The sequence below is a fragment of the Chinchilla lanigera genome, unplaced genomic scaffold (genome assembly GCF_000276665.1).
Source record: "Chinchilla lanigera isolate Chin_1 unplaced genomic scaffold, ChiLan1.0 scaffold00069, whole genome shotgun sequence".
In the NCBI taxonomy this organism is placed as follows: domain Eukaryota; kingdom Metazoa; phylum Chordata; class Mammalia; order Rodentia; family Chinchillidae; genus Chinchilla; species Chinchilla lanigera.
The window spans coordinates 1,888,903-1,916,329 of NW_004955470.1; the positions used below are offsets into that span (position 1 = coordinate 1,888,903).

General features: G+C 38.7%; 1 protein-coding gene across 2 annotated transcripts; it reads left to right on the forward strand.

The window, feature by feature from the left end:
- Positions 1–24,175, forward strand: Zc3h8 (zinc finger CCCH-type containing 8). Of its 2 annotated transcripts, XM_005400606.1 has the most exons (10): positions 1–176; positions 5,215–5,311; positions 5,749–5,838; positions 14,253–14,484; positions 15,697–15,830; positions 16,996–17,118; positions 17,547–17,658; positions 19,045–19,154; positions 20,300–20,347; positions 23,648–24,175. In XM_005400606.1, the coding sequence occupies exons 1-9, from the start codon at positions 100–102 to the stop codon at positions 20,330–20,332; spliced, it is 1,008 nt and encodes a 335-aa protein (XP_005400663.1). In that variant the 5' UTR covers positions 1–99; the 3' UTR covers positions 20,333–20,347; positions 23,648–24,175. The 2 variants fall into 2 exon arrangements, with proteins under 2 accessions (XP_005400663.1, XP_005400664.1); XM_005400607.1 differs by lacking the exon at positions 5,749–5,838.
- Positions 24,176–27,427: the final 3,252 nt, after the last annotated feature.

The following is a 27,427-nucleotide window of genomic DNA, read 5'->3' on the forward strand; positions in this document are numbered from 1 at the left end:
GGCGTGCGGCCCTGCGTATTGCACGGCATCTCTTGACTCGATCTGGGTCTCAGGCTGTAGCTCCGTTGGTTGGCAACGCGGAGGCCGCTCGTGGGGGTCATGGATTTTGAAAATCTTTTCTCAAAACCTCCCAACCCGGCCCTCGGCAAAAGACCGGCCCCGGACTCTGACGAAAGGTGATCATTCTTCATCTTTTCTCTCTTTCGGTGTAGGTGCCGGCGGGCCCCGCCCCTTGGTGCCTTCGGAGGCGGCGCCGGGCTGCGCGGGGCTGGGGTCGCACGTGGCGAAGTCGCGCCGGGCGCGGGGAGAGGAGGCCGGGCGTGTAGAGCAGAGCGTCCCGCGGGGTCCCGGAGCCTCCTTCCTCGGCACCTGCCCTGCCCCCCGGCCCGTGGGGAGCCAGGCTCTGCGTGCGCGCCGCCCCGCGCTCGCCGGTGCTCGCTGCACCGTCCCGCGGGTCGCGGTTTCCCCCGGACACGTGCAAGGCTCTTCCGTGGCGAGCACAAAACCACAAGTTTATTTTTAAAAAACCGCAAATAACAGGGCGTGCTACTGCACGCCTGTAATCTAAGCACTCGGGAGGCTGAGGCAGGAGGATCACGGTCAGTGCGAGGCCACCCAGAGCCCCAAATCGAGACTCTGAAAAAGAACAAACCAGGAAACCTCAGCAAATACCGTTCGGATTTAATGTGCCCTGTGATGTTGAACAATCAAGTTAAGATTGCTGGCCAAGTGGGTCCAATTTATGAATCTCGTTTTTGAAGATGTATGTCCCTTACACACAGATATTCATTCACTTTCTATTTGAGCTCGAAGTGTTAAAAATCATCTCAAACCTTTTTCTTCGGTGTTTCCCAAGTTTTCCCTAAGCTGAAACCCAATCATACATCATTTCATTTCATTTATTTCCCTCATTCCCGCTATATCTCCAGTTCGGGTTCTTTTTATCTCTTTGTTTTGGTCTTTCAGAGCCTCGCTATGCAGTTCAGGCTGACCTTGAGCCCGGCTCGTTTTACCTCTTTGTTGCTCTCTGCTCTGTTCACTTCTCATTGTCTCTGACATCTTAATTGAAATTATTACTTTAATTCAGGTTACCATTAAGAGCTTTACTGTGCACTTTATGTGCCCTACTTTCCATAATCCTCACAACAATATTGATGAGAAAATGATGTTATCCTCGTTTTGTACAGTTGAGGAAACTGAGGCACGGAGAGGTTATGTAACCTACAAGCTCGCACGGTGTGAGTGGCAGAGCTAAGGTTAAGTCGCTCAGACAGTGACTTCCGGCCCTGTGATTTCATCACCCGGCTTCTCAGGCTAAACTGCTACAGTAAAAAGTAAGACCTGTAAGTGTTAGAAGGAGACAGGTACTACTTGGTGAACAATGTGAACTTCTGGGAAAAACAAGAGATGCTGATAAAACAGAGAATTCAACACAGTGGATCATCACAGAATAAAATAGAAAAAATTATTTATTTTTGAGATACGGTCTTACTGTGTAGTGTAGGCTGGATTCAAACACGGTGATCCTCCTGCCCTAGCCTCCTGAGTGCTAGGATTACAGCCATGTGCCTCCATGCCTGGAAAAAAAATTTTTTTAAAACTACCAGTTTCAAAATATATTGGATGAACAATTCATTCACAAAAACTTGACTGAAAGTAGAGGAAAAGACATGACTTACATTTGAAAGCTTCTCTTTTAACATTATTTTAAAATGCCAAATATGTTCTTCCTAGAAAAATAGTTGTTTTTTGTTTCTGTTATAGCTTTTAGTGCCTTTCAGAGGAGTGTGATTTTGGATAGAACTATTACTTTTTGGAAATGTTTATTATTCTGAAACAGATTTACCTGACTGGTAATTATTGACAGAAATTTCAGAGAACTAATTTTTAAAACTTTTCTGTTTTGTTTTCTGACACACTGACACAAAACAGCGTGTCACAATGCTTTTGCTATAATCAATTTTGCTATAATACAGTTTTTTTTTCTTTGCTTTATGCACTCAAAAGGGTTGATCCTTCATGGTGTCTGGGTTTTTTCTTTTACTAGTTTGCGATGAAAATACTCATTTAACTTTTTTTTCAGCAGAGCATTGGAGTGTGCTGTGAACATGACTTTTAAGAAATTAAAAATGCAGAGATCGTTTTAGGAAAATAAAAAAAGACAGCTGGAGATTGCTCTGGTGATGCATACCTATAATCCTGAGGCTAGGGTTGCACTTAGAAACCCAGTCTCACCTGGTGAGACTGTCTCAAGAAATTTAAAAAAAGGGACTGGGGGTGTAGCTCAGTGTGAAGGCCCTGGGTTCAGTCTCCAGTACTGGACCGGGCAGTTGGGGGAGAAGACATTTGGAGTTTTCCAGTTGGGAAATACGATGACCTGTGTATTCATATTGTTTGCCTGTTTTTCTTCTTGGCTGTTGATCTTCCTCTTTCAAATTTTATGATCTCTACAAATATTTTACTCACATTTTGTCTTCTGACTTTGTCCATCGTGTTATTTTTTAGTGCATTAAAAGTAGGGATTTTTTTTTCTTTGCTTTATGCACTCAAAAGGGTTGATCCTTCATGGTGTCTGGGTTTTTTCTTTTACTAGTTTGTGATGAAAATACTCATTTAACTTTTTCTTTTCAGTTTTTTTGGGCACGTGCTACTTAGGAGGCATTGTAAGCCCAGGGATTATAGCAATAAATGAACAAAAGATATAAAAATCCTGCTATTCATAAAGTGTATATTTTGAGGGAGAGGAAGAGACAGACAATTTAAATATGTAGTGTTTCAGATGATAGTAAATTAATAAACGCCATGGAGAAAATGAGAGCAGACTAGGGAGTTAAGAACTACTTGTGAGCCGGGCGTGGTGGCACACACCTGTAATCCCAGCATGCAGGAGGCTGAGGCAGGAGGGTTGATGTGAGTTTGAGGTCTGCCTGGGCTACAAATTGAGTTCAAGGCCAGCCTGAACTGCATAGTGAAACTGTCTTAAGAAGGCAAAAAAAAGAATTAGTGGGATGGTAGGGAGGGTGTTGATATTTTAAAGACAGTTGAAAAGCCTCCAGGCTAACTTTAATTTTAAAGTTGTACCTGAGTCAGAACCTGATGGAGGTGCGGGGTGTTGGTGTGTGGGCAGGAGAGTGTTCTGTGTGGGGGTGGGGAGGTGGGATAAGTGTGGTGTGACTGGGCAGTGAGACAGGCCCTGAGTTCTGGGTGGTAGTAGAGAGGACTGGAGGAGCCCCTTGGGTAGGGACTTAAAGGTGCCACGATGACTTTCGTGTTTACTTGAGTGAGATGAGTGTACCGGAGGGCTTTCAGCTGGGAGCGACAGTATCGGAGGTGTGTTTCAGCACTGTCACTCCTGCTGCGGGTGAGGGTCTGTAGGGGAGCCGCAGCAGTTTGGATCATTGAGTAGCAAGAAGTAGTTGAATAAGGGCATGTTTTGAAGTTAGAGCAAACTGGACTTCCCCACAGATGTACGCGGGGGGTTGTGAGGGAGGAGTCAAGATCGCCTTTTATTTTGGAGACAGGGTCTCACTATGCAGTTCAGGCTGGCCTTGAGCTCACTTTGTAGCCCAGGCTGGTCTCGAACTCACAACGATCCTCCTGCCTCAGCTTCCCAAGTGCTGGGATTACGGTGTCTGCCACCACGCCCGGCTTGAAGATTGCCTTAATGGTGTGGTTAGAACCATTTGAAGGATGGGTTGCTGTTTAAGATGGCAGTGGGTTGGGTTTCAGAGAGATCAGGTTCAGTGTTGAATACATCTGGTTGAAATCCAGGAGGCTCTCTATGTTGGGTGGGAAGTTGGTTCTGTTTGTTTTAAGGGAAGGAGTCTGGGTTGGAGACTTGAATGTTGAAATTAGTTACATATAGATACAATCAGAAGCCCTGGGGCAGGAGAGCACCAGGAACAAGAATGCAGACAGTGAAGAGAAGTATGAGGACATTTAGAGTTGTAACGAAGAGGAACCAACAGAAGAGACTGAGAATTAGCAGCCAGTGAGGGAAGAAGAAACCAGGAGAGCTCAGGATGCCTAAGCTGGATTAAAAATGTGTGTTGTCTTTAGTCAGTGAAATACACCTATAATTCTAGCACCCTGGGAGGCTAAGGCAGGAGGATTGCAAGTTTGAGCCCAGCCTGGGCAGTTCAACAGCTTAGTGAGACACTGTTTGAAAAAAAGGCTCGGGAATGTAGCTTAGTGTAAAGGCCCTGCATTAAATCCCCCCCCCCCTCCGCCTCCACCAGTTGTTTTACAGAGAAGGTGGTCAGCTCTGTGCTATCCTGCTCATCAGTCTGTTTATATGAGGGCTGAGACTTACGGACCTTAATCTAGGGGTAAAAATGATCCCGGGGCCAGGGATATAGCTCAGCGACGCAGTGCCTGCCTGGCAAGCGCGAGGTCATGAGTTCGATTATCAGTACCAAAAAAAATTTAAAAATAAAAGTGAACCCAGATTTGGAGTGGGCAGTGTCAGATAATAGAGTGTGGTTTCAGATATACACTTGTTCACTGTTAACCTTATTTTTTCCATCAGTTCGTTTATCTTAGGTTCATTTTTAGTATTGCTGGCATATTTTCAGGTAATTATGTGATTTCTATGGGTGATAATCTCATTCCTGTGAGTCTGAAAACAAGTTTTTTCACCTTCATACTTGAATGTATTTCTCTCTCCTAACCACAGAAGGCACCCTGCATTCTGCCTGAATTACCCTTCACTCTTCCATTCCTCTTTGCTAACTTACAATTTTTTAGATCCAGAAAGCCTCTGCCTTCAACTCTAGGTTTACAGTGTTTACAGAAATTGTTTTTTTTCCCCCAAGTAGTTGCAAAGCTCTTTGTCTTTCACATTGTTATATCCCAGGATATAAAGTCCAGAACTCGGTATATGGTAAATTTATTTGTATTGTATGTTTGTCTTTATTAATGAATGGAATGATGGATGAGTGAACAGTTTATATAGCAGTTAGTTCTTGGACATTAAGAATATGTGTGACTCATATAATCCAAAATGTTAATTTTACAGGTTACAGGTATTCACAAACAGTGGCATTTACTCCTCATAATTGTATATGTTATATATCTGGAGAATTTAGAGTAGACTTTGAATTTTTAATTTCTTTGAGAGCGAATGTGAAGACAAGCAAAAGCAGTGAATTTAATGTGTTGTGAACCTATTTCAGGCTTAAAACCACTATGTGTTATTTGATATTTTTGCTGCAGAACCGATGATGAAATAGATGATGCAGAAGTTGAAGAGGCTCAAGAAGAAAAAATAAAATGGGAAGTTAAACTGGAGTGTGAACAGATTCCCAAAAAAGTAAGGTGAAGTTGAATTATTGCAAACAGCTAGGAGTGAAATGTACGAAATTTAAGGAGGGGTCCTGTTTATCTCATCACAGTCAGCATTTGGAATACAGCTAACTTACATCAGGGAAATTTGGTTACGCTTTTTAAAAAAGTTATCATTCAGTAACTTTGCTATCATTTACCATGAGCTGTTTTTAATGATTTACTTTAGTTTTCCCTAATTTTTCTACATATCAGATGAATAATGTCGAATAAGTTTGATATTCCCTGTTTCTGAAATGGGCTATAAACTGTTTAAAAACTTTCTTTTCAAATTACATTAAAAATTTTAAGCATTTTGATTTGCTATCTTAACCAACCTTAGTAATTTATAGCTTAATTTGTAGGGCTGCCAATAACAAACTGCCATGAACTGTGTGGCTTAAACAGAAATTCGTAATCATGCAGGTTGAAAGTCGGAGAACGAGACATGGACAGGGTTGGTTCCTTCCAAGGTCTGTGAGGAAGAATGTGTTCGGCCCTCTCCCCCAGATTTTGGTGGGTCTTCGGCAGTGTTTAATATTCCTTAGCTCTTAAAAGCATCACTCTCATCTCTGCTTTAATACTCACTTGGCATGCTCTCTGTGGGTCTGTATCTGAATATCCCTTTTCTGTAAGGACACCAGTCATGTTGGATTAGGGCCTACCCTGGTGACCTCATCGTAATTAATTACATGTGGCATGGCCTGATTTCCAGATAAGGTCCCACTCTGAGTTATTGAGAGTTAGGACTTCCATGTAACAGTCTTAGGAGGACACAGTTCAGGCCATTACAAAGCCAGTACCTGCTACTTGGCTTCTTTTTGAACTTTTTTTTTAAATCATGAATTTTAGTGCACTACCCAAGAATGGGTTTGGATTAGCGGTGAGATTACTTCAATAGTACTTCTGCTCAACCCTGTAGAAGGCTGGAGGACAGAAGATGCCACATGCACAACTGTCTTCCCCTTGGGAAGTTTCTCAGCTGTCCAGGAAAACTTCTTTTGCCCTTTAGAACATGTATGTTACCATGAGCAAGAGCTGGGGCTGACCCTGAGAAACAGCAAGTTCAAGTTCCCACAGAAATTTTTTACTACTTTACTAACATTTTTCTACTTTATACCCCATTTTTTATTCACATAAGACCCAGTGCTTTAGACTCTCATAAAGCTTTCCCAATCTGGATATCACCACCTACAGTAGACCAGCCAGTGGAGCATTCTGATATTATATTAAGTAGCTTCTAAGAAGCAGCTCTGTAAGAAGATGAACACTTAGTTACTCATTGTCAGGGAGACTTCTGCCCGTACTGATTATACACAAGACTATAAAATACAAATCTACAGTATCCTGGGTAGTTTGAAAGACAGTACCCAAATAAATACTCTGTAAGTCAGGAAAGAATGTTGCTTCCTCTTTTCTCAGCCGTAGCCTTTTTTTCCTCCTAGAGCTAACTACATCCCTAACTTGTGTGTGACTCACTTTCTTGCTTCTTACATTTCACTGCATATGTCATCATTCCTCAGAGTACAGTTTTTCTTGCCCGTGTTTGTGTTCTGTAACAGAATAGTATTTTTGTTCTTTTCTGTCTTGCTGCTTTCACTCAACATTATTTTAAGAGCCATAAATATTGTGTTATATACATGGTGTGATCAAAATATACTGTGAAGGTGTACATTTAAAAAATGTATTACAGTAAAAGACATATTGCTATTGATAACCCTTATAATACACCCCCTAACTTCCAACTTGCTTATCGTATCATTTTTGTATTACTTTCTGAAGCAGTTCTACGAGTCTTCATTTGTGAGTGTTTTTACAAGATGTAATAAAAAAATACACAGTGAATGTTGCCGCCACATACCATCTAGTGGTGAGGCAGGTTCACAAAAGCATGGTGTGTCCTTGTGACCATTAATCATGTTATTTTAACTTGAATGGATTTAGAAACCCCTAGCAGATTAGCAAAGCACAGTTCTAGATGTGTCTGTGGTTGGCTGATGTGTAGGCCAGCAAACTCAGGGGCAAAGACCCCCCTTAGATGGGGGTGGTACTAACCAATAGGCTTGCAGTCTGAATGGAATAAAAAGGGAAAGAAGAAGAAAGCATGCCCTTTCCTGAAGAGGTCTAGTTTTTATCATCACCTCTGGACATCGGTCTTGTTTCTTTAGCCTTCCAATGTATACTTGCACCAGTGACTGCAGTGAGCTTCCAGGCCTTTGACCTGGGATTGGTGCTGCATCCTTGGTTCCCTTTGTTCTGCAGCTTCCAGCTTCTTACGTTGAGCAACTGCTGGGTCCCCCTGCATTCCAGTGTATAGACACCTGTCATGGTTTCTTCTGCCTCTGATCCTGTAGATGGCCATTTTGGACTTGTGTCTCTCTAATCTTGGGGATGGCCATTGTGGACTCTCCTGCCTCTGATCCTGTAAACCTGCTTAATAAATCCTCTTGCATAATTCTACATATATTTTGTCTTGATTCTGCTTCTCTACAGAGCCCTAACAAATACAGTCCACATGCAGTTTATCCATCAGATCTCACACTTACACAGTTTCTGACTCTTCCCAAATATCCATATGACCATAAAAAAGTAAACATTTTAAATTGGTTCAGGGGCTGGGAATGCAGCTCAGTGGTAGAGTGCTTGAATTAATTTAGAACTTTGGGGCAACCATGACAGTGCAACTAAAGACACTCATGAAAGAAGACTTCCAGAACTGCTTCAGAAAGTGGCAAGAATGCTGGAATAAGTGTGTTGAAAGTAATGGGGAGGGGCTGGGGACATAACTCAGTGGCAAGCGCCTACCTGGCAAGTGCAAGGTTGTGAGTTTGATTCTTGGAACAAAAAAAAAACCCAAAGTGATGGGGAATATTTTGAGGGAAAGATTTTGAGGAAAATATTTTAAGGCAATACATTTTTGTAAATTTTAAAAAGTTACACATTTATTGTATTTTTTATCGTACTTCATATACTTGTTTATTCTTTTTCATATCAGCTTAATAGTATTCCATTATTTGAATATATGAAGTTATATTGTAAGTAGATAGTGGGCTGGCTGTCATTTTTGTTGGTTATGGGCAGTGCTGATGCATTCTTTTACTATACTTGTATCCTGCTTGCACATATGTAACAGTTACACTTCATTGTCAACTTAATTGGCTTGGGGGCTGTCTAGGGGTTTAGTAAAGCACTTCAAAATGTGTCTGGGTGGGTCGTGGACATGTGGCTTTGGGTCTGGATCTGGCCCTGGCCTCTTCCTTTCTGACAGTCTTTCTAATCTCTGGTTTCCTGCCACCGTGAAGTGAGCGGTATTCACCCACTGAACCCTTCCACCACGATATTTCTGCCTTGGAGACAGCTGGCCGTGGACTTAGCCCTCTGAAACCATGAGCCGAACAGCTGTCTTCTTTTAAGTTGTGTGTGTCAGGTGTTTTGGTCGCTGGAACAAAAAGCGAACCAATACAGAGAACAGGACCTGGAAGCTCCATGAGAGTCAATGTGTAAGTCCCCAATGAAAAGCTGAAGAAACCTGAGTCTGATGCAGCAAAAGATGTACCTGCTTAAGCAGGATGGAGATATTCAAATGCAAGCTGACTTATTTCTCCTTTCATCCCATCCAGTCTACAAACCTTTGGGATGGTGGCACCCACAATCAGGTCTTCCTCCGTCAGTTTGCTGGCCTGTCTGCCAAACACCCCAGAGACACACCCAGAACCATGCTTTACTAATCTGTTAGGTATTGCTTACTCCAGCCAAATTGATAATCATGATTAATTATGATTAATTAATCACAGCAGATACATCATTTACTTGGGAAGGAAAGTGTGTGAGCACTTTACCCCCACCTTTTACTGGCAGTCGAACTCAGGACCTTGCACTTGCCAGGTGGGTGCTTGTGCCGCTGAGCTGTGTCCCCGGCCCATAAGCACTTTCCTAACTCCTAACTCTGTTGTGAAGTGGTTCACCAGATTTTATTCCCAGAGGTAGTACATGAGAGGCTCTTTTTATTGCTCCACAGACTGATCCCTACTTGGTACTGTTATCCTTACATTTACAGTCTGATAAGGGTGTAGTGCTATCTCATTCTCATTTAGTTTGCATTTTCTAGATTACTGTTAGTAAGGAGCATCTTTTGATAAGTTTGCTTACTCAGATTTCCTTTTTTTGTGCTTCTTCAAGTCTTCTTTTCCTTTCCCCCCATCCCCATTAGATTACCTGTGATTTTTTTCTTGATTGATAGTTCTTTAATCTGGATATGAGTTATTTTTATTTTTATTCTGATGGATTATGTGTTGTACATCTGTGCTCCTTCTGTGACTTGCTTTCTACCCAGTGGCATTTTTTTAAAATTTAAAAGTTCATAATTTGGGGGCTGGGGATCTTGCTCAGCAGCACAGCACCTGCCTGGCAAGTGCAAGGTCGTGAGTTCGATTCCCAGTACCAGAAAACAACCAGAAAAAAAAAAAGTTTATAATTTATTGTAGTCAAATTTTAAATCTTTTATACATAGTGCTTTCTATGTTTTATGTAAATAGCCTAAGGTAATGAAAATATTTTCCTATGTTGTTTTTTGCCTTTCACTTTGAGGTTAATAATCACTATGAAACAGAGAAGCCTAATTTCATTTCACTTTTTTATTTTTATTATTACACCTCATTATTCCAGCACCGTCATTTGGGGGTAAAGGGCTGTCTTTTCCCCCCGCAGGGTCTGCAGTGTCACCTCTGTCACAATCAAGTGTTCATGTTCAGTTGAATCTGTCTCTGAACTCTGTTCAGTGCTTTGTCTGTACCTTCCCAAGACCTCACAAGTTACTTACTGCATGAGCTTGAGATTAGGTAAGCAAGCTTCTCACCTTGATTTTCCTATTCTTAGTCTTTGCACTTTAGAATCAGTTTGTCAAGTTTTATAGAAAATCCTGGTGGCATTTTTATTGAGCATGTATTAAATATGTAAACTGTTAGAGAGAATTAAAATCTATCTTCTTAAGTATCTCTCAACAGTATTTTATAATTTTCTTTATAGATAGCTTACATCTTACACTTTTTTGGTACATTTATTGCTAGATATTTAATGAAACTATTGTTAATTTACTTTTTTTCCTTTCTTTTCTTTCCAGTGATTGGGATCAACTCAGAGTGTCATGTGTGCTGGCCAAGTGCTCTACTGCTGAGCTGTGCTGCCAGCCCTACTCATTATTTTTGAGACTGGGTCTTGCTGTGTAGTTCAGGCTGGCTTTGAACTCACCGTATAGTCTGGGCTGGCCTCAGACTCGATGGCGATCCTCCTGCCTCGGCCTCCTGAGTGCCGGGATTATAAATTTGAGCCACCACACCCAGCTTCCTAGATCTTTTTTTTTTTAATATTATTTTCTAATTGTTGTTTTCTTGTTTGATTGATAAACATCCATGTATCAGAATGTGGGTATTATAGGTAGCCTGCACCTATAGTCCTAGCACTCTGGAAAGCTGAAGCAGGAGGATCACAAGTTCAATTCAAGCCTGTGCAAGTTAGTGATGTAGCAAAATTCTGTCTCAAAATTAAAAAAAAAAAAAAAGACGGGTGGGGATGTGGCTCAGTGTAAGAGCCGAGTTCAATCCCCGTACAAGGGAAAGAAAAGGAAAAGAAAAAAAGAGATACATTTTGAGTGTTTGTTAAAACATTTCTGAAAATAATGTATCCTCATAGTAGATAGCTAGTTTGGCTGAAATAGAATTAGGTTTGAGATTATCATCCCTTGCTATTCACCATTGCCAAGGTGAAGTCTTACCGATTTGATTCTAGTTTCTTTCCGACCGTTCTGTTCTGTCTGAAATCCTTTATGTTCTTCTTTTTATTCTTGGTGTTCTGAGACTATCACTATAACTTCTGCCACTTTTTGAATATGGTATCTTGAATATCTGTGTGCTTGTTTTAAACTTTGAGTTGTTTGAGTCATATGTGCTGCTGCTGAAAAAATTTTTCTGTATTTCCTACTTTATGTTTTAGTCTCAAATCAGCAAGCGTTTGCTATAGACTAAGACAGCAAATACTTAAGGTTTTTAAATCCATGAAGCAAAATTGAGGATATTACGTGGGTACTTATATAATGAAAGAGATAAGTTTTAATAACATTATATTGACAAATTTTAACATATTAACTAGACACAGGAGTAGATGCCTGTAATGCCAGCACCTGGGAGGCTGAGACAGGAGTTTTCAAGTTCAAGCCCAACCTGTACAACTGGGAGACTTCATGAGACCTTGTCTCAGAAGAAAACATTAAAGGGCTGGACTATAGCTCAGTGCAGAGGCCCTGGGTTTAACCCAGTACTATTAAAAAAAAAAAAAATCAATAAATAGTAGTAACTTTTTGTAATTCAGGTCTGCTAATAAGAGTAATAGGATTCTTTTTTATGGGATATTGTTTGATTAATTGGAGTTCACAGTTCCTGTTCTAGGTCATCAGAATTGATTATTAAGGTTTATCTGTTAACACTGATAAGTAATGAAATTTTATTTTAATTCGAAAAATGTCTTTCACTACAGATAGGCACTGGTAAATGCTGATGTGAGTTCACCAGCATGTGGGTTTAATTGAGCATATTCATTGCCTGGCAGAACTTTATGGAATTTCATTAGAGTCTTCCCTTGATTTGTCGTAGTAGGAGCTCTTCAGTAGCACAGTTAAGTGGATTTTGAAATGACATTTTCCTTTGTACTTGTATTTACATCTGGAAAAACACTGCTGGGACTACAGTTTGAGTGTGAGAAATACATCTGCTGCAAATACTGTAGGAGTGGAGATCTTGCTCCTGTTTTAACTTTGAAAAACACAGCAAAACTGAGCAGCATTAGTAACACCCATCAGCTTATTAAGCACCAAGGAAAACCACTGAAACTTCCATCTTTTTAAAAAATTACCTGTTCCCCACCGTGGTGGTGCACCTCTATAATCCCAGCAATTGGAGAGGCTAATAAGGAAGAGAATGGCAAATTCAAGGCCTGGGCAACTTAGCAAGACCCTAACTCAAAATTTTAAAGTGCCAAGGACAGAGCTCAGTAGTAGAGCACTTGCCTGGCATGCGTGAGGCCCTATGTTTAATCCCAGGACCCCTTAAAAAAAAAGTCTGTTGAAGTTTTTCTCAGTTTCTTCATGTCATGACCAGTTGTCTTAAACAACTTCATTTCCTCTGAATCATTTTTTCTACTGTTACAATTAAATACTATTTAACTAATTCACTCTCAGCTTTCTTTGACTAGCTAACAAATGAACAACTCAAAAACTTACTTTGATTATAGCCTTTTTTCCTTTTTTAGTTTCTGTGAAGAAAGAAATATGATGAGATGACATACTTTGAATATTCTAATTTTTCTACTTTATATGTTAGAAATATTGTGATGAATAACTATAGTATCAGCATATATTGTTTGTTGGACTACTGTATTATTACATAATAACTGTAATACTTTACCATCTAATTTGACACTAAAATAATCCATACTTCACTACAGAGGACTTAGAACCGCATACAAGAAGACTTAGCTTTTACTAGACATTAAATGCAATTTCTTTGAGCAATAGCTTTCTGGGTTTTTTTTTCCTCCCTTGTGGAAACTCCTCATTGGTTTTGTTATGGTGAAGGGTGGGGTAGAGAGAATTTGTTGTAATTGCTTTGTCTGTTTTTATGTATAGTATTATTTGATCTTCATGTATAGATGCATGACTCACACTCCTCCTGAGTCCAGCCTCTGGAGCATAACTTTCTTTTTGTGACAAATTTGTTCCTCTCTCAAATATTGATGGCTATACCTCAGGTCCTCTATTACATGCACAGCACATACACAGGCATGTGTTCATGTGTGCACACTCTTTACATAGTAGTATGTAAAGCAAGAAAATCTTTTACTTGAAAAAGATATGTATTATTAAACTCCTTTACAAAAGGAGAAAGACGTTGTAATAACATACTTCCTCAGTTATATTTTACAAAGAACAGCAAACTGAAGCAGTGAGTGTACAGCTAGCTAGATGAAAAAATATTCAGCCCTTTGTATTTTGTGTATTTCAGTGCCCTCTGAAGCAAATGATTAGTAATATTCACCTCTGCTACATCATGAAACAATGTAATGGATGATTGTCCTGGTTTTATTAGTGCTGCCTTATCATGTCTTCATTCAATATGAACCAGACATGTTGTTACCTGAGGTAAAAAGAGTCTGCTTCAGTGTGATAGGCCTGTGTGTTTTGTGCAGGTGAGAGCACTTAGTCGCTCATCTGGATCACTGTAATACTTTGAATCATATCCAGTGAGCAGAACCCCATCTCTGTGTTGAAGCTAAACTTCATGGGAGCTGGTGCATCCGGAATGTGGTAGAGCACTTACCTGATTCCAGCACCAACAAATACATGTACGTCAACTTGATTTCAGCAAACGGGGCTTTTCTTTCTTTTTGTTGTCATTATTGACACAACTGCTGTATGTATCAGGAGCAGAAACTGGCTTTGACAGCAGTAATATCAAAGTATAAGTGACTTAAGTATAAGTCACTTTCCAGTTGGGCTAACACAGTTTACTTGTGTTTTCTGACATGAAGTATTAAAAGTACCATCAGTGCAGAGAAATACAGCTGAAAACTGGGTCCTGTAATCCCTCTTGTCAATTAAGATTTGGGGGTGTAGACTTTTAATTCAGTAAAATGCACCCATACAGTTTACAAATTCAGAATCTTCTTTCAAATTGTCCTTAACCTTGAGTATGTCATACTGGTTTGTTCGGTATTAATTCTGTAAAATTTTGAATGTATAAAAATGGAGAGAATAGTATATGAAACTCAAGTGCCAGTTACTCAACTTCAACAGTGATCAACTCATGGCCAGTCTTGTTTCTTCTGAAAACCAGGCTATTCTGATTCTGAGTTTTTAAAATCAGAATTTAATTTTTACCTAGGTTAGGCACTTTGGAAACTCTATGTCATCAAAGAGTTTGCTGTATAGAAAATCAAGAAGTAAAGACTATGAGTCATATAGTGATAATGATACCTGCAGTCAGGAACCAGAAAACAATTTTGAGAAAGAACTCCAAAAGTACATACGAGCTAAAGAAATGGCAAATGCTGCTCAACTCCTACCATCTTCTAAAGAATCTGTGAAGAAAGAGGAAGTAAAAGATACTAAGCTGCGTAAGTACCGAAGTATTTTACCACTTATAGTGTATTTAGAGATGCAGTCAGTTTTGACTCCTGTACTTCATCTTCTGACAAGAGCATGATTTCCATGGATCTGAACGTGAGACATAAGCTTGCATGATCCCAGGACCCCAGTGAGACCTTCTCAGTGTTTGTAGGAGGTGCTGAGGGTATAGGTGGATCATCGGGGGTCATGACCATCTAAGAGAGAGTGCTAAATCCATGGCCTCCATGCTTGAGGGGTGGGGTGTGCCTGTTTGTACTACTGTCATTTAGAGAATTCTCTGGAATGGTTGTATGTCAAACTGTAACTTGGAAATATATTTTAGATTAATAAGGTGAGATTTAACCATAGGCCAAATGACAGTTGTAAATAAAATGAAATTTTTTTTCCTTTTTTTTGTGGTTCTGGGGACTAAACCCAGGCACTCTCCCACCGAGGTACACCTCTACCCTTTATAAAATTATGAACCAGGTGTGGTGGCACACACTTGTAATCCCACCACTTGGGAGGCTGAGGCAGGAGAACTGCCACAAGTTTGAGGCCAGCCTGGGCTACATAGTGAGTTCAGGGGCGTCCTGAACTATAGAGCAAGACCCTATCTCAGAGAACGGGAAAAAAAAAATTGTGAGACAAGAGTTTCACTAAGTTGCCTAGGCTGGCCTTGAACCTAGGATCCTCCCGCCCCAGTATCCTGAGTTGTTGGGATTTCAGGTGTGAACCACAGTGCCAAGCAACAAATTAAATTCTTAATGCTTTCTTTTACTATTTTTTTCCCCTCAAATATTTCTTCTATTTAAAATGTATCTGTAGATAAGCTGAATCTGTACCAAATATTCTAAATGAAAGTTTTGACTATAATGTGAAGTCATTTTAAACACTTACAGTTTTTTCTTTTGTAAAGCTGTGGCAATTCCTAATTGGATCCAGCATACTCAGAACACTTAAAAAGAACACTTGCAGCTTACACATTGAATTCCTTCCCCCACCCAGCCATACCTTATATATTTTCAAAAAGGATGAATTGGTAATTCAGGGTGTATTATAATTCTCTTTGGGCTCTTAAAGGCTTCTAGAAAAACAGGTCAGTTACTAGTTTTTCCTCACTGGGCTGTGGAGAACTCTTCCTGATTTAAAGATGTGCTTCCTAAGGAGAAACTGATACACTTTTATGTCATTTTAAAAATTAACTTTCTTATTTGTAGCTGCTAAACTGAAAAATAAAAATCTTAAATTTGGTCATAAGAATGGTAAACAGAAGAAAGTGAAACGAAAACGGGTTGACCCTGGAGACAGGGGACGAGACGCCTTAGTGAAGAAGAGCGGACTCCAGGATGAGGTACGGGCACAGGACAGGACAGGACTCTTCTGGACTCTGCTTCTCTGGGGGCTTTTAATTAGGCTTGATCAGAGAGGATGCGGGTGGGTGGGGTCAAACATTAGAAATACAGATGTTATAGACTGAAACCTACTTACGCAAAATCTGTCCCCACCTCAACATTTTAGAAATGAGTCCAAAGCTCTAGGGTTCAGATAATGGTGCACAATCGCTTCTCGGCCTTTTGGCTAAGATCAAGTGATAATGGTGCGCAGTTATAGAGGACCAGCCCAGTGTGAGCTTTGATTGCTCCCTGGTCAGTTTCCCTTTCGTTTGGTGGACTTCGGCTCAGATGATTATTCAGCCGAAGCTAACAGCCCTGTGATATGAAGAACAAATTCCATCATACGTTAAAATTTAATAACAGTCGACTAAAACCGAAGATTCAAGCCAAGACATATGTATTAGTAAAATGTAATTTTGATGGTCTTATTAATAAGCAATTTGACATTATTGCAAAACAGGTCGCTGTGCAGTGATTCTGCACAGTAGCTCATGCAGTTGCACGCACTGTGTTCCTAACGCTGGCTACTAGTTTGGTATACAGAAGCTGTAAACTGTGCTGCAAGTGAATACATTAAAAATAGCTTACGTTTCTTAAGAGCTAAAATGGATTTTAAGATTCGCTTTTTAATTTTTATATAAAATTCTTTTCATGCCTTTATTGCCACCTTTGACGGTGAATTTCTAGTTACATCTGTTAATTTGAGCCAGTCAGTATGAGCAGCTCACACCTTGGTGAAACCAGATTTCACAGCTCTTTGTTCGGCCTGTCATTTCTAGCTGTGTCTCCATTATTCGAAAGATCTTTCTCCTTAGACTTTTTCTCATAAGAACTGGCACTTTCATTATTAACTTTTTAAATTCATTTTTCATAAAATAAGGGCAAAGTATAATAAAATACTTAAATTGAACAAGTGATATTCAATGATGGGATGCTGTTGAAACAGAAAAATTCCATATTTCAGTTGATGCGCAAAAGCCCAGATCTTACGTATGAAGCCCGACCTAGACTCTGAGTCCAAAGTTCGCTTTTTAATGTCGTGAAAGGTGGTTTAAAATAACTTTGTTCGACAAGATAAAGTATTTAATTTCCTGTTTCACACTTCAGTTTTTGTTTTTGAAGGATGGTGAGCCCAAGGAGAGGCAGCAGCACGTGAGAATGAGCCAGGGATTCATCAACCAGCATACCGTGGAGCGCAAGGGGAAGAAAGTTTGCAAATACTTTCTTGAGAGGAAATGTATTAAGGTATAAAAACGTGTAAGCAAAAAATACACTTCAACAAAATATACTAAAACAAGAGTTTAATACATTTTATACTGTGTCCATTTGACAGTGTTTAACATCATACCTGCAGGTTGTTAAAAACTTGCCTCCTAGAAAAGATTGTGTCAGAAAATTTTAATGAAATATTCTTTTATGTTTGAAAAAGTACATCATAGCTTAAAAATGCCTTGTGACAAAAATGTTTATTGGATGTAAGAAAATTTTAAGCAGTTCTATAATGTGGTTATACCACAACTCATTAAGAAGTAGCCCATATTGCTTCTAAGATTTACTTTTATTCATATGGCTTTTTTTCATCCTGTAATCATTTGCTTATTTAAAATTTGTAGGCCTTTTAATGAGTTAATTGTAAGCAGTAATGCCTTGTTTCTGTTCTTTCTTTTGGCCAGGGAGACGAGTGTAAGTTTGATCATGATACAGAGATGGAGAAGAAAAAGGAAATGTGTAAGTTTTATGTACAGGGATATTGTACCCGAGGCGAAAACTGCCTGTATTTGCATAATATCCTTTATCATAAGATATAGTAGCTTAACTTTCCCTAGGTACTTACATGAACATTTTAAAGATGCAAAAATGTAATGAAAACAGCATAGCAGCTATAAGAAAATTATACTATGTTCAATTTAGTATCAAAGTGATCAAATTATGAATAGATTTTTTTTTCCACAAGGAAGCAAAGAGCAGTCCTTTAGAAAAATCTCTCAGATGACGACTCTTTTTGTCCAACCTTGGTGGTACAGTGGGTTCATGAGACCTAGTTAAGTCCCAGAAATACATTGTCAGAATTTCTGCTGTGACACTAATTGAATCTATATTTGTAAAATCTACCTCATAAAAAAGGCAGAGATTATATAATTTGGGAGTACAGTGCATGCTTTCTGTTTATTATAAACTGTATAGATGTTGTCCTTTAATTTCGAAGTAACCTTTGTTCTTCAGTGCAGATGGTACAAACATGTTAAGATGTGCGATGTAAATATTTTAGGGTAGTAGTACCTTTGGTCAGCATAAGAATTATGTTTCTTCAGTCATTCAGTAGTAGAAATTCTAGTTTGAGGACTCCCTGAAAAACAATATTATAGTTGTATAAATTAATTCTATTTTAGACAAGCCTATTATATAAAGGACTCGGATTTATAAGATTGTCATTGTCATTGATTTTGACTTCCCCCAATCCAAAGAATGCTCTAAAATAATCACATTTCTCAAGGTACTTAAAACAAATATTCCTCTTACATATCAGTGAAACATTACCTGTATTCTTTTAGGAGAGCAAATATGAAAAAATAGTCTCGCAATAGTCACTAAATTTGATTTATATAATCTCTCTAAAATTAGATTTTTTTTTCAAACGAGGGGTCATGGTACAGACCTGTAACGCTAGCACTTGAGAGGTGAGGCAGGAGGATTGAAAGTTCCAATCATACCTGGTCAACTTAGTGTGACTTTGTCTCAAAAAAGATCGAGACGTATAGGCAATGTGAAGGCCTGTGTTCAATCCCCACTCCCATAAAAAATTTAAAAATTTTTTTTAAATGTTTAAATTTTAAAAACATTTTTTAAAAAATTTTTTAAATTTAAACAAATTAGATTTTTCATGTAAACCAATTAATACAATTTATTGTCTCATACTTTAAACAGAGAACTCAAGTCTGGCCTGGTGATGCATACCTGACACCTCCTCACTCAGGAGGCTGAGGCAGGAGGATTGCTAGTTTGAACTATATAATGAGACCCTGTCTTAAAAAAACCAAAATTAAAAATAGAGAATTTAGTGTTTCTCCTAGTAGGAAAGATACTTACATAGCAAAAATATAATTATGGTATTAAATTAATAACAAACTTTAGTTGGATTAAGATTGTTCTCTTCCTTAACATTTGTGCTACATGAATATCCTTGCAAGTTTTATCACACAGGAACAAAATGTTATCAGGGGGAGCATTGCAGGTTTTCACATGCTCCCCTGACGGATGAAACACAAGAACTGCTGGCTAAAGTAAGTACAGTGGTCATAATCGTTTAAAATGTTTTCTTTTTAAATAATATGTTTAAAAGAACCATGAGTATTTGAAAACATAACCACACTTTAGGGAGAGTTCTCATAGGTTTGAATGTGAGACATATTAGGACTGATACCCTAAAAATTTACTTAATAATTTAATACTTAATTTAATTACTTAATAAATAACTTGGAGAATTTTTTATTTGCTTTTTTTGTGTAGCTGATTTTTTATTCATTGATAGCATAAATTGGAATACTCTTATGTAGTTAGCAACTTCAACAGCTTAGTTAAACGAAGGGAGACAAAGCAAAGCAGGGAAAGAGTTCCGTATACACAGAGTCTTAGAAGGAAATTAGGCTCATGGAGCCATCAACATTTTAGAGTTACGTCAAAGAATAGACAGGCAGTGCTTTCAAAGTGCTTTTTCCAAGTATTCTTTGGTCTATGAGGAAAGATTATTGCAACATTATGCTTATTTATATTCTTTCATGTCTCATGTTAATTGGAGGTATTCTCTTCAAAATTAAAGTAAAATATATGTGAAGATAAAAGATTTCTTGAAAAACCAGTCTTCTCTGCAGGAAGATCACTGAGAGATCAGGGCCAGCTTGGGCTATATTGTAAGTTCAAGGCCACCTGACTACATAGTGAGACTTTGTCTCAGATATCAAGAACAGAGCCAGGTGTGGTATGGTGGTGCATGCTTGTAATCCCAGCACTTGGGAGGCTGAGGCAGGAGGATAGCTGTGAGTTCAAGGCCAGCCTGCACTACAAAGTAAGACAAAAAAAACAGAATAAAAACAACAAGAAAGAAAAAACTCCTGATGTTCATCTGTCTTGTGGCAGAAGTTCCCTTTAGCATATACAAATACTAAAAAGTCAGAGATGATTATTTATAGATACCTTTATGTTGTAAAATATGGGAAGGTTACTATGGAACTAAAACTTATACCAGATGTTTATTTATGTGAAATATATCTGGAAAATGATAGATGTAAAATTATTTTTTTTATTTCCTCTTATAGATGATCAGGGTGCATGTTACTGGTATCTTTTGAAAAATGTAAGAATATCACAGTGTACCTAATTAGATGTCAGTGCATAAAATGGTTATGTGATTTTTTTTTTTTATTATTAGGTTTTGGACACTGAAAAGAAGACATGTAAATAAAATAGACTAAAAAAGGTAAAAGTAGACTACACCGCGTTTCTTATTCTCTAAAACCTCTAGACATCTCCATAGTAATCTGAATAAGTTTTTATTTTCTGAAATAGAAATACTTTTCTCCTTCCTCCCACACTAACAGAGCTATGAAACTATTTAATACACATATATGTATATTTATCTATATATAGATATAGATACATAGATCTCCATTGGCCTTCTTCTCCATCTGACTTTGTCTTTCATTGTATTTTTATTCTCCTCTTGTATTTCTTTGTACATTTATTAAATGTATATAATTCACTAAATAATGTTTAGTTTTGCTTATGGTTGGCAATACTCTTAAATTGGTGACTTGCTATTTTCACTCAACATTATGCTGCTAAAATCCTTTTATGGCCAGGGATATAGCTCAGTGGCACAGCACCTGCCTGGTAAGCACAAGGTCATGAGTTTGATTACCGGTACCAAAAGGAGAAAAGAAAGTCCTTTTATGTAGGCATATCTGTCATTCATGCATTTTTACTGCATGTAGCATCTATGAATATGTTATAATTTAGTTATACTGTTAATGGGCATTTAGATTATTTTAAATTTTTTAATCCAAACTGTTATAAATATTCATCTGTATTCTCTTGGAATAAATGTGTCCAGGTTTTGAAGGTATATGACAAGGAGTAGAATTATATAAGTTTAAGATACTTTTAAAAGTATTTATAATATTTATATAGAATTTCTTTTATTCCATGGTTGCTAGTACTTCTTTTTTTTTAACTAATTTAGTATTTGTAGAAATGGTTTTTCATAGCTTTCTTTGCATAAAACACCGCACCTTTCCTTAGGCTTACTGGGTTTTCAGTTTTATCCAAGTGAAAGGACTGTAACCGTGGTTTGCCATGTTTCTGTTGGTCCAGTTGTCTTTTATACATTGATTTTTGTATATTTTTAATATAAGGGATCTTCTCCCATTTCATAGGCTGTCTTTTCAAAATTATTCATTTTGGTGATCTTTTTGTTTATGGTTGGTTTTGTTTCTAATCTAAGAAATCCTTCCCTATTCTGAGGTGATAAAGTAATTTACCGTTCTTTTCTTAAATTTGGATATTTCATTTTATATATTTATACTTAAAGCCCATTGAAAATGTTATCAATTGACAGTCGCCACAGGGGTGGTGCTTAACAGCCAACGTACAGCTCTTGGTAGCATATAACAAAAAGCGTTTTCTTACGCATTTGCAGGGGGCTGGAAGCCTCGGGTGGCCTTGGCTGGCTTGGCTCTGCTTCATGCAGCAGGTCTTCTGGGACGATTCTTACTTGTCTGATGTCCATCTCATTCCTTTCTGGGACCTGTGGGCTAGCGGAGGCATGTTCTTCTATTTCCGCTGGGAGAGGCCCAAGGGGGCAAAATCGTGTTTGTATCACGTTGGCCATAGTAGTCACACGGCCCAGCTCCAAGCCAAGAGTTGAGAAGTACGTTCCACCTCCTGTACCTTACGTAGGGGAGGAGGTGCAGATGATGCATGAGACTGGGTATGGCTGTGAGTGGAGGGATAAAGAAGTAAGACTTACTGATTTCTTCTTAATGTTTGTACTATTCCTTTTCTCCCTCACCCCCACATGGATAATCAGTCTCCCAAGCATCATTTGGTTAAAAAGACTCCTCTTCTTCCACTGACCTATAATGCCCCTTCTGATATGTATCAAGTTCCATCAAGCAAAGGTCTGTTTCTGGGATCTCTAAGTTTGGTCTTTCTTTGATAGCGTACTGCCTTAATTACTGTAACAAAACTAGTTATTATCAGTCATTTTGATTGTACCTTTTCTAGGAGAGGCGAAATGGCATTTCTGTGTAGTTACAGTTTGCATTTTCTTAATGACTAATGGTGTTGAAAGCATCTTCATGTGTTCACCGCCCCGGTCAGGTTAGTGCACTCAGACTGTGCAGCCATCCCCAAGACCCCTCTCCGGAGCATTTTTTATCTACAGAGCTGAAACTCTGTCCACCGAACACCTTGTCTGCCTTGTCCCCAACCCCCAGGAGCCGTCATTCTACCTTCTGTCTCTGTGATTCTGACGGTTCTGGGTATCCCATGTAAGTGGCATCAAGGTAGCATTTATCTTTTTTAACTTAAAATCCTGCTTTCAGTTCTCTTGGGTATATGTCCTAAAGTGGGATTAGTATATCATATGGTTATTCTATTCTTGATTACTTGAGGAACCATCGTACTGTTTTCTACTGTAGCTATCTGACCAGTAGTGCCCAGGGGTTCGAATTTCACAGCCTTTAATTTCTGTTAGTTTGGGTTTTGTTATTGTTGTTGTTTTTGCACCAGGAATTGAACTCAGGAGCTCACATTTGCTAGGCAGGTGCTGTGCCACTGAGCTAAATCCCTGGCCCTTTCTGTTCGTTTTAATAAGACACCGAATGATAGCAGTCATTGTAATTGGTGTGAGGTTCGATTTGTACTCAGTGACCCTGAGCAAAGTATTTTCATGTACTCATTAGCCATTCACACAATCATCTTTGGGGAAATGTCTGTGCAGGTGCTTTGCCACTTTTGTAGTTAATGTTTTTTGGTTTTTTTTTTAAATAGTTCTAGATGTTCTCTATTTACTGTGGATTGTAACCACTTACGAGATTATATAATTTGCAGATCTTTTCTTCATTCTATCAGTTGGTTTTTCAGTATGTTGATAGTGTCCTTTGATGCATGAAAGTTTTTTTTTTTTTTTAATTTTTAAGAAGTCCAATGTTTAAAAAAAAAAAAAAAAGGAAGAAGTCCAGTTTTGCTGGGTGTGGTGGTGCATGCCTATAATCCCAGCATGTGAGAGGCTGAGACAGGAGGATCACTTTGAGTTCAAGGGCAGCCTGAACTACATAGTGAACTATTTGTTCTTTTTCAGAATCATTTTGGTTATTCAGGATCACTTAAGATTACTTACAAATTTTAAAAGGAATTTTTCTATTTTTGTAAACATGTCATTATGATTTTGATAAGAATTGCACGAAATCTGTAGATTTCCTTGTGTAGTAATTGTCTTCATAACTATGAACTTTTTAAGGGATTATAAATAGATTTTATGGGATATTTTTCCTTATTTCCGGGGCCAGTCAGCTCTTATTTCATTATTTCCAATTTTTGTTCCATTCCACTTAAATTGTAATTGAAGGTGTTCTCTTCGTTTCCCAAAAAGGAATTAATTCATTTTGGATTTTTGTGTTTTCTCCTGCTGCATGATTTTTGCGAGTAGAGAGGTAGTGGGGAAAGCTCAGTTGGTAATTTTCACAATCTAATGTGTTTTTACTCTTTTCTTCTGTAGTTTTGTATAGATGAAGAGTGGTTACGTCCGTGCCTGTTCCAGATTCATGGTTTGGAGTCACTTACTGGATTCCTCTGTTGGAGCGCCCTCTGGTGTCTGTATGCTGGTGTGTGGCTCTTTAGCCAATGGCTGAAGGGATGGAGCGCAGAGCACTGCAAAGGAAGAGTGGTTCTTAGCTGGTGCTCCCACCCTTGGGACAGGAGAGGCAGGCTGCGCTGGCATGCAGGCTTGTGGGTTCGTGCGGCAGTACACTGCAGATGTGTTTTCCGTTTAACTGAGGTTTCTCAATAAAACAAGAAGCTAAGTTAGTCTGAGAATGAGTGAAGAAGTTGAGATTAAGAGGTTAGTAAGAGTTAGATCTCTGCATGTCATGCAGTACTTCGACGAAATATTTTTCATAATAGCTCACAATTCCATTTTACAGCTTAAAATTTATGATTCTGTGAATTTTTTTTAAAACCAGTCTCCTGTTGGACATTTGTTTCCAGTTTCTTACTATTATAAATAAAGTAGAGTAATACCTTTTGATATACCGTTCCTGAACTTGGTGTCCTTCACCGTTTCTGTTGTTAAAACACAAGAATTCAGTATTTATCTTTCTCATTGGTTCGTAAATATAACCAGATTCTGCACTTGGATACAGTATAAACTTGAAGAGTGCAATTTCTGTAACATAATACACAACTACAAAACTTTCCAGGTACATACAAGATTCTAAATGTGCATTAGTACTGATATTATCAGACAGATGCCATGAAGCTAAAGCCACAATCATCATACTGTTTTGTTACTGGGGAAAATAATAGCATCACTAACTCACTGCACATGCAGAAAACACCAAATCTGGTAACACTTTTTAGAGTATTTGAAAGTATAAGTCAGAGTCATTTTGGTTCACCTAAAGCAAGAAAGAGAGTCGTATGTCCTCTAAGCAAAGATTTATCAGACAAGAGGTAAGAAAGGAAGAGACCAGGATACAGCCTGGGCCCTCAGAGGCAGGAGACTCGAGCTGTCAGCACTGTTGCTGTAGCAGATTGAGAAGTCCACTCCCTGGTGATGGCTAGGGAGAGGGCAAGGTGGTGTGCCAGAAGCTGCTAGAAGAATCCAGAGGAGAAAGGCTGAGCCAAAAACATTAGGAAGCCCTTCATAATGTAATAAAATTGTGCAAAGGAGTAGTGATGTTACCCACAAAGTGGATATTTTATATCTCCTATAAAGATCATATGTAACTTGAAAGAATTCAAGATTCTAGTCTAGCTCCCACTTACAAGAGGTAAATTTTATGTCAGACCTATGTGTGAGCTAACATTGGCCAGTGTTAACAGTAAGCTAACCTTAACATACACCTACTGTATGCCAGAAAGTATGCTATTTTATTTTATACTGCCTAACTTGCTTCTTTAAACCTCATAACAATCTTTTTTTTTTTAATTTTTTTTTTTTTGGTACTAGGAATCAAACTCAGGACCTCATACTTGCCAGGCAGGTGTCATGCCACTGAGCTATATCCCTGGCCCCCACATAACAATTCTATGAGCTGGATAGTATGATCAGTTACATAAAAGGGATAAATAGGAACATTTACTTTGTATTTTTATTTTTATAAACCCTACAAATATTTGTAATAAATTATATATGAAAGTCTAGCAGTATATTGCCTAAAATTGCCTCATGTATAGTTTAATACTGAGGAAGTATACATGTTTATACATAAAGTGTGTATGTAAGAAAAATGTCTTACACTCCCGAGGCAGTGCTTGTCTCACTTGTAGGTTGAAAGAGTAGGCAGAGGCTTGAGAGGCTGGCAGGCACCTGGAGTTTATGAACTTGTTATTTTCCAGTCAGTTCTTTTGAAGAGGCACATACACCTCTTGTGTAAAATTAGGAGCAAGATGCTCTCTCTTGGATGGCCCTGCACAGCCACGTTAGACTATTGTCTGGTGCCTGCATCACTGCAGCTCCTTCTAGCTGACTGCCTGTTCTATTCGGTACTCCTCTTGACGTTCAGCCCAGTTTCCTCAGAGCAGGCTTCTCTTTGTACTGCCTCAGCCTGGCCTCCACATCCTAAGTCCAAATCTACCTGTCTACCTCGTTTTCAAAGTATGCTGAAGTTGTCCATCACAACTGTAATGATAAAAGAGATGATTCATAAGGAGTCATACTTCAAAATACGTATATCTATCGTTAATCTGGTTGGAGTAACAAAATACCTAAAACTGTATACTTTAGGAAGAAAAGAGGTTTATATAGCTCACAGTTTTAGAGACTGAAAATCCATTTGGCCTCTAGTAAGGGCCCCCTGGCTTGGTCAAAACTTGGCAGAACATATGTAGAGGGTGCCAGGGCTGCAGAGGCACTGCTTCTATAACAACCCTCTTACAAGAACTGACTGCAGCAGACCAGCGTTCACCCCTTCCCAGGGCAGTGACCCAGGGACCTGACTGCCTCCCTCTGGCCTCACCTCTGAAGGGTTTCACCACTTCAGCACTGCCACACTGAGGGTCAAAGCATATCCACACTGTGGCCTCACTTTTAGTGCTCTGTACATATATAAAACAGAAGCTGAGACAACTGACAGAAGAAATACACAAATTCACAGGTACAGCCAGAAGTGCCAACACTCCTATCTCAGTAATCCATAGAGCTAGTTGAGCAAAGGTGTAGAAGAGCTGAACACTATCAACTAACTTACCTAAGTGATGTTTATGGGACACTTCACAGACATGTGGAATGTGTATTCTTTCCAAGTGCTCATGGACCATTGACAAGATAATCATATCCTGGTTTATAAAACAAACCTTATTAATCCATAGATCAAGTAAATCTTAAGAGTTAGGAAATACTTTCCTCATTTGACAGTCATGCCATAAGGTCATTAAGTGAATTGCTTGCTAAATGAGGAATTGTGTATAGTGGGTATGTTACAATATTCAGAACAATGAAATGGTCAAAGGAAACACTGACTGGATGACTTTGTTTTCATTTGTATAACTTACATGCAGCACTATAATGTGTAACAATATAAAGCTGCTGAACCATACAGTATAATCAGCAAAAATTAAAGTACTGTATTGTAGAAGCCACCGTAAGGCTACACTGCCACTCATGCTTCTGTGTCGTAAATCCAAGCAGCAGCTTGTGAATAGCACGACTCAGTCACAAGTCCATACAGTTGTTAAACAGGTAGATCATTAAATGGGGAGTATCTGTATTTGGGAAAAATGGAAAAGATCATAGATGTAGATAAAGCAGTGTTTAAAGGAAATTTTATTGCTTTAAATTCTTACGTAAGAAAGGTCTCATGGTTGTGGTGGCACATGCCTATAATCCCAGCACGAGAGAGGCTGATGCAGGAGGATTGCCAGGAGTTCAAGGCTAACCTGGGCTACATAGTTTTGAACTACCTGGTGAGACCCTGTCTCAAAAAGCAAAAACAAAACAACAACAAAAAAAATCAAAATAGAAACTAGAGTAAGTACAGCAAATTAAATCCAATTCAGGAGGAAGGAAATAATAGAAAACAATGGATTTGAAAACAAAAATTATAAAATAAACTGAACTAAATGATCTTGTTTGTAAACAATAAGATTAACAACCCCCCAAAAAAAGGGGAGAAGACACAAAACACCAGTATTAGGACCAAAAAAAGGAGTCATTCAAAGAACAACTGAAGAAATTTATGACCACAAGACCAACTCTACAGGATGCTCTGAAGACAATATTAGAGATAATGAAGACCACAAATATGACACCAATAGAAGCCATCAGGCAGGGCAAGCA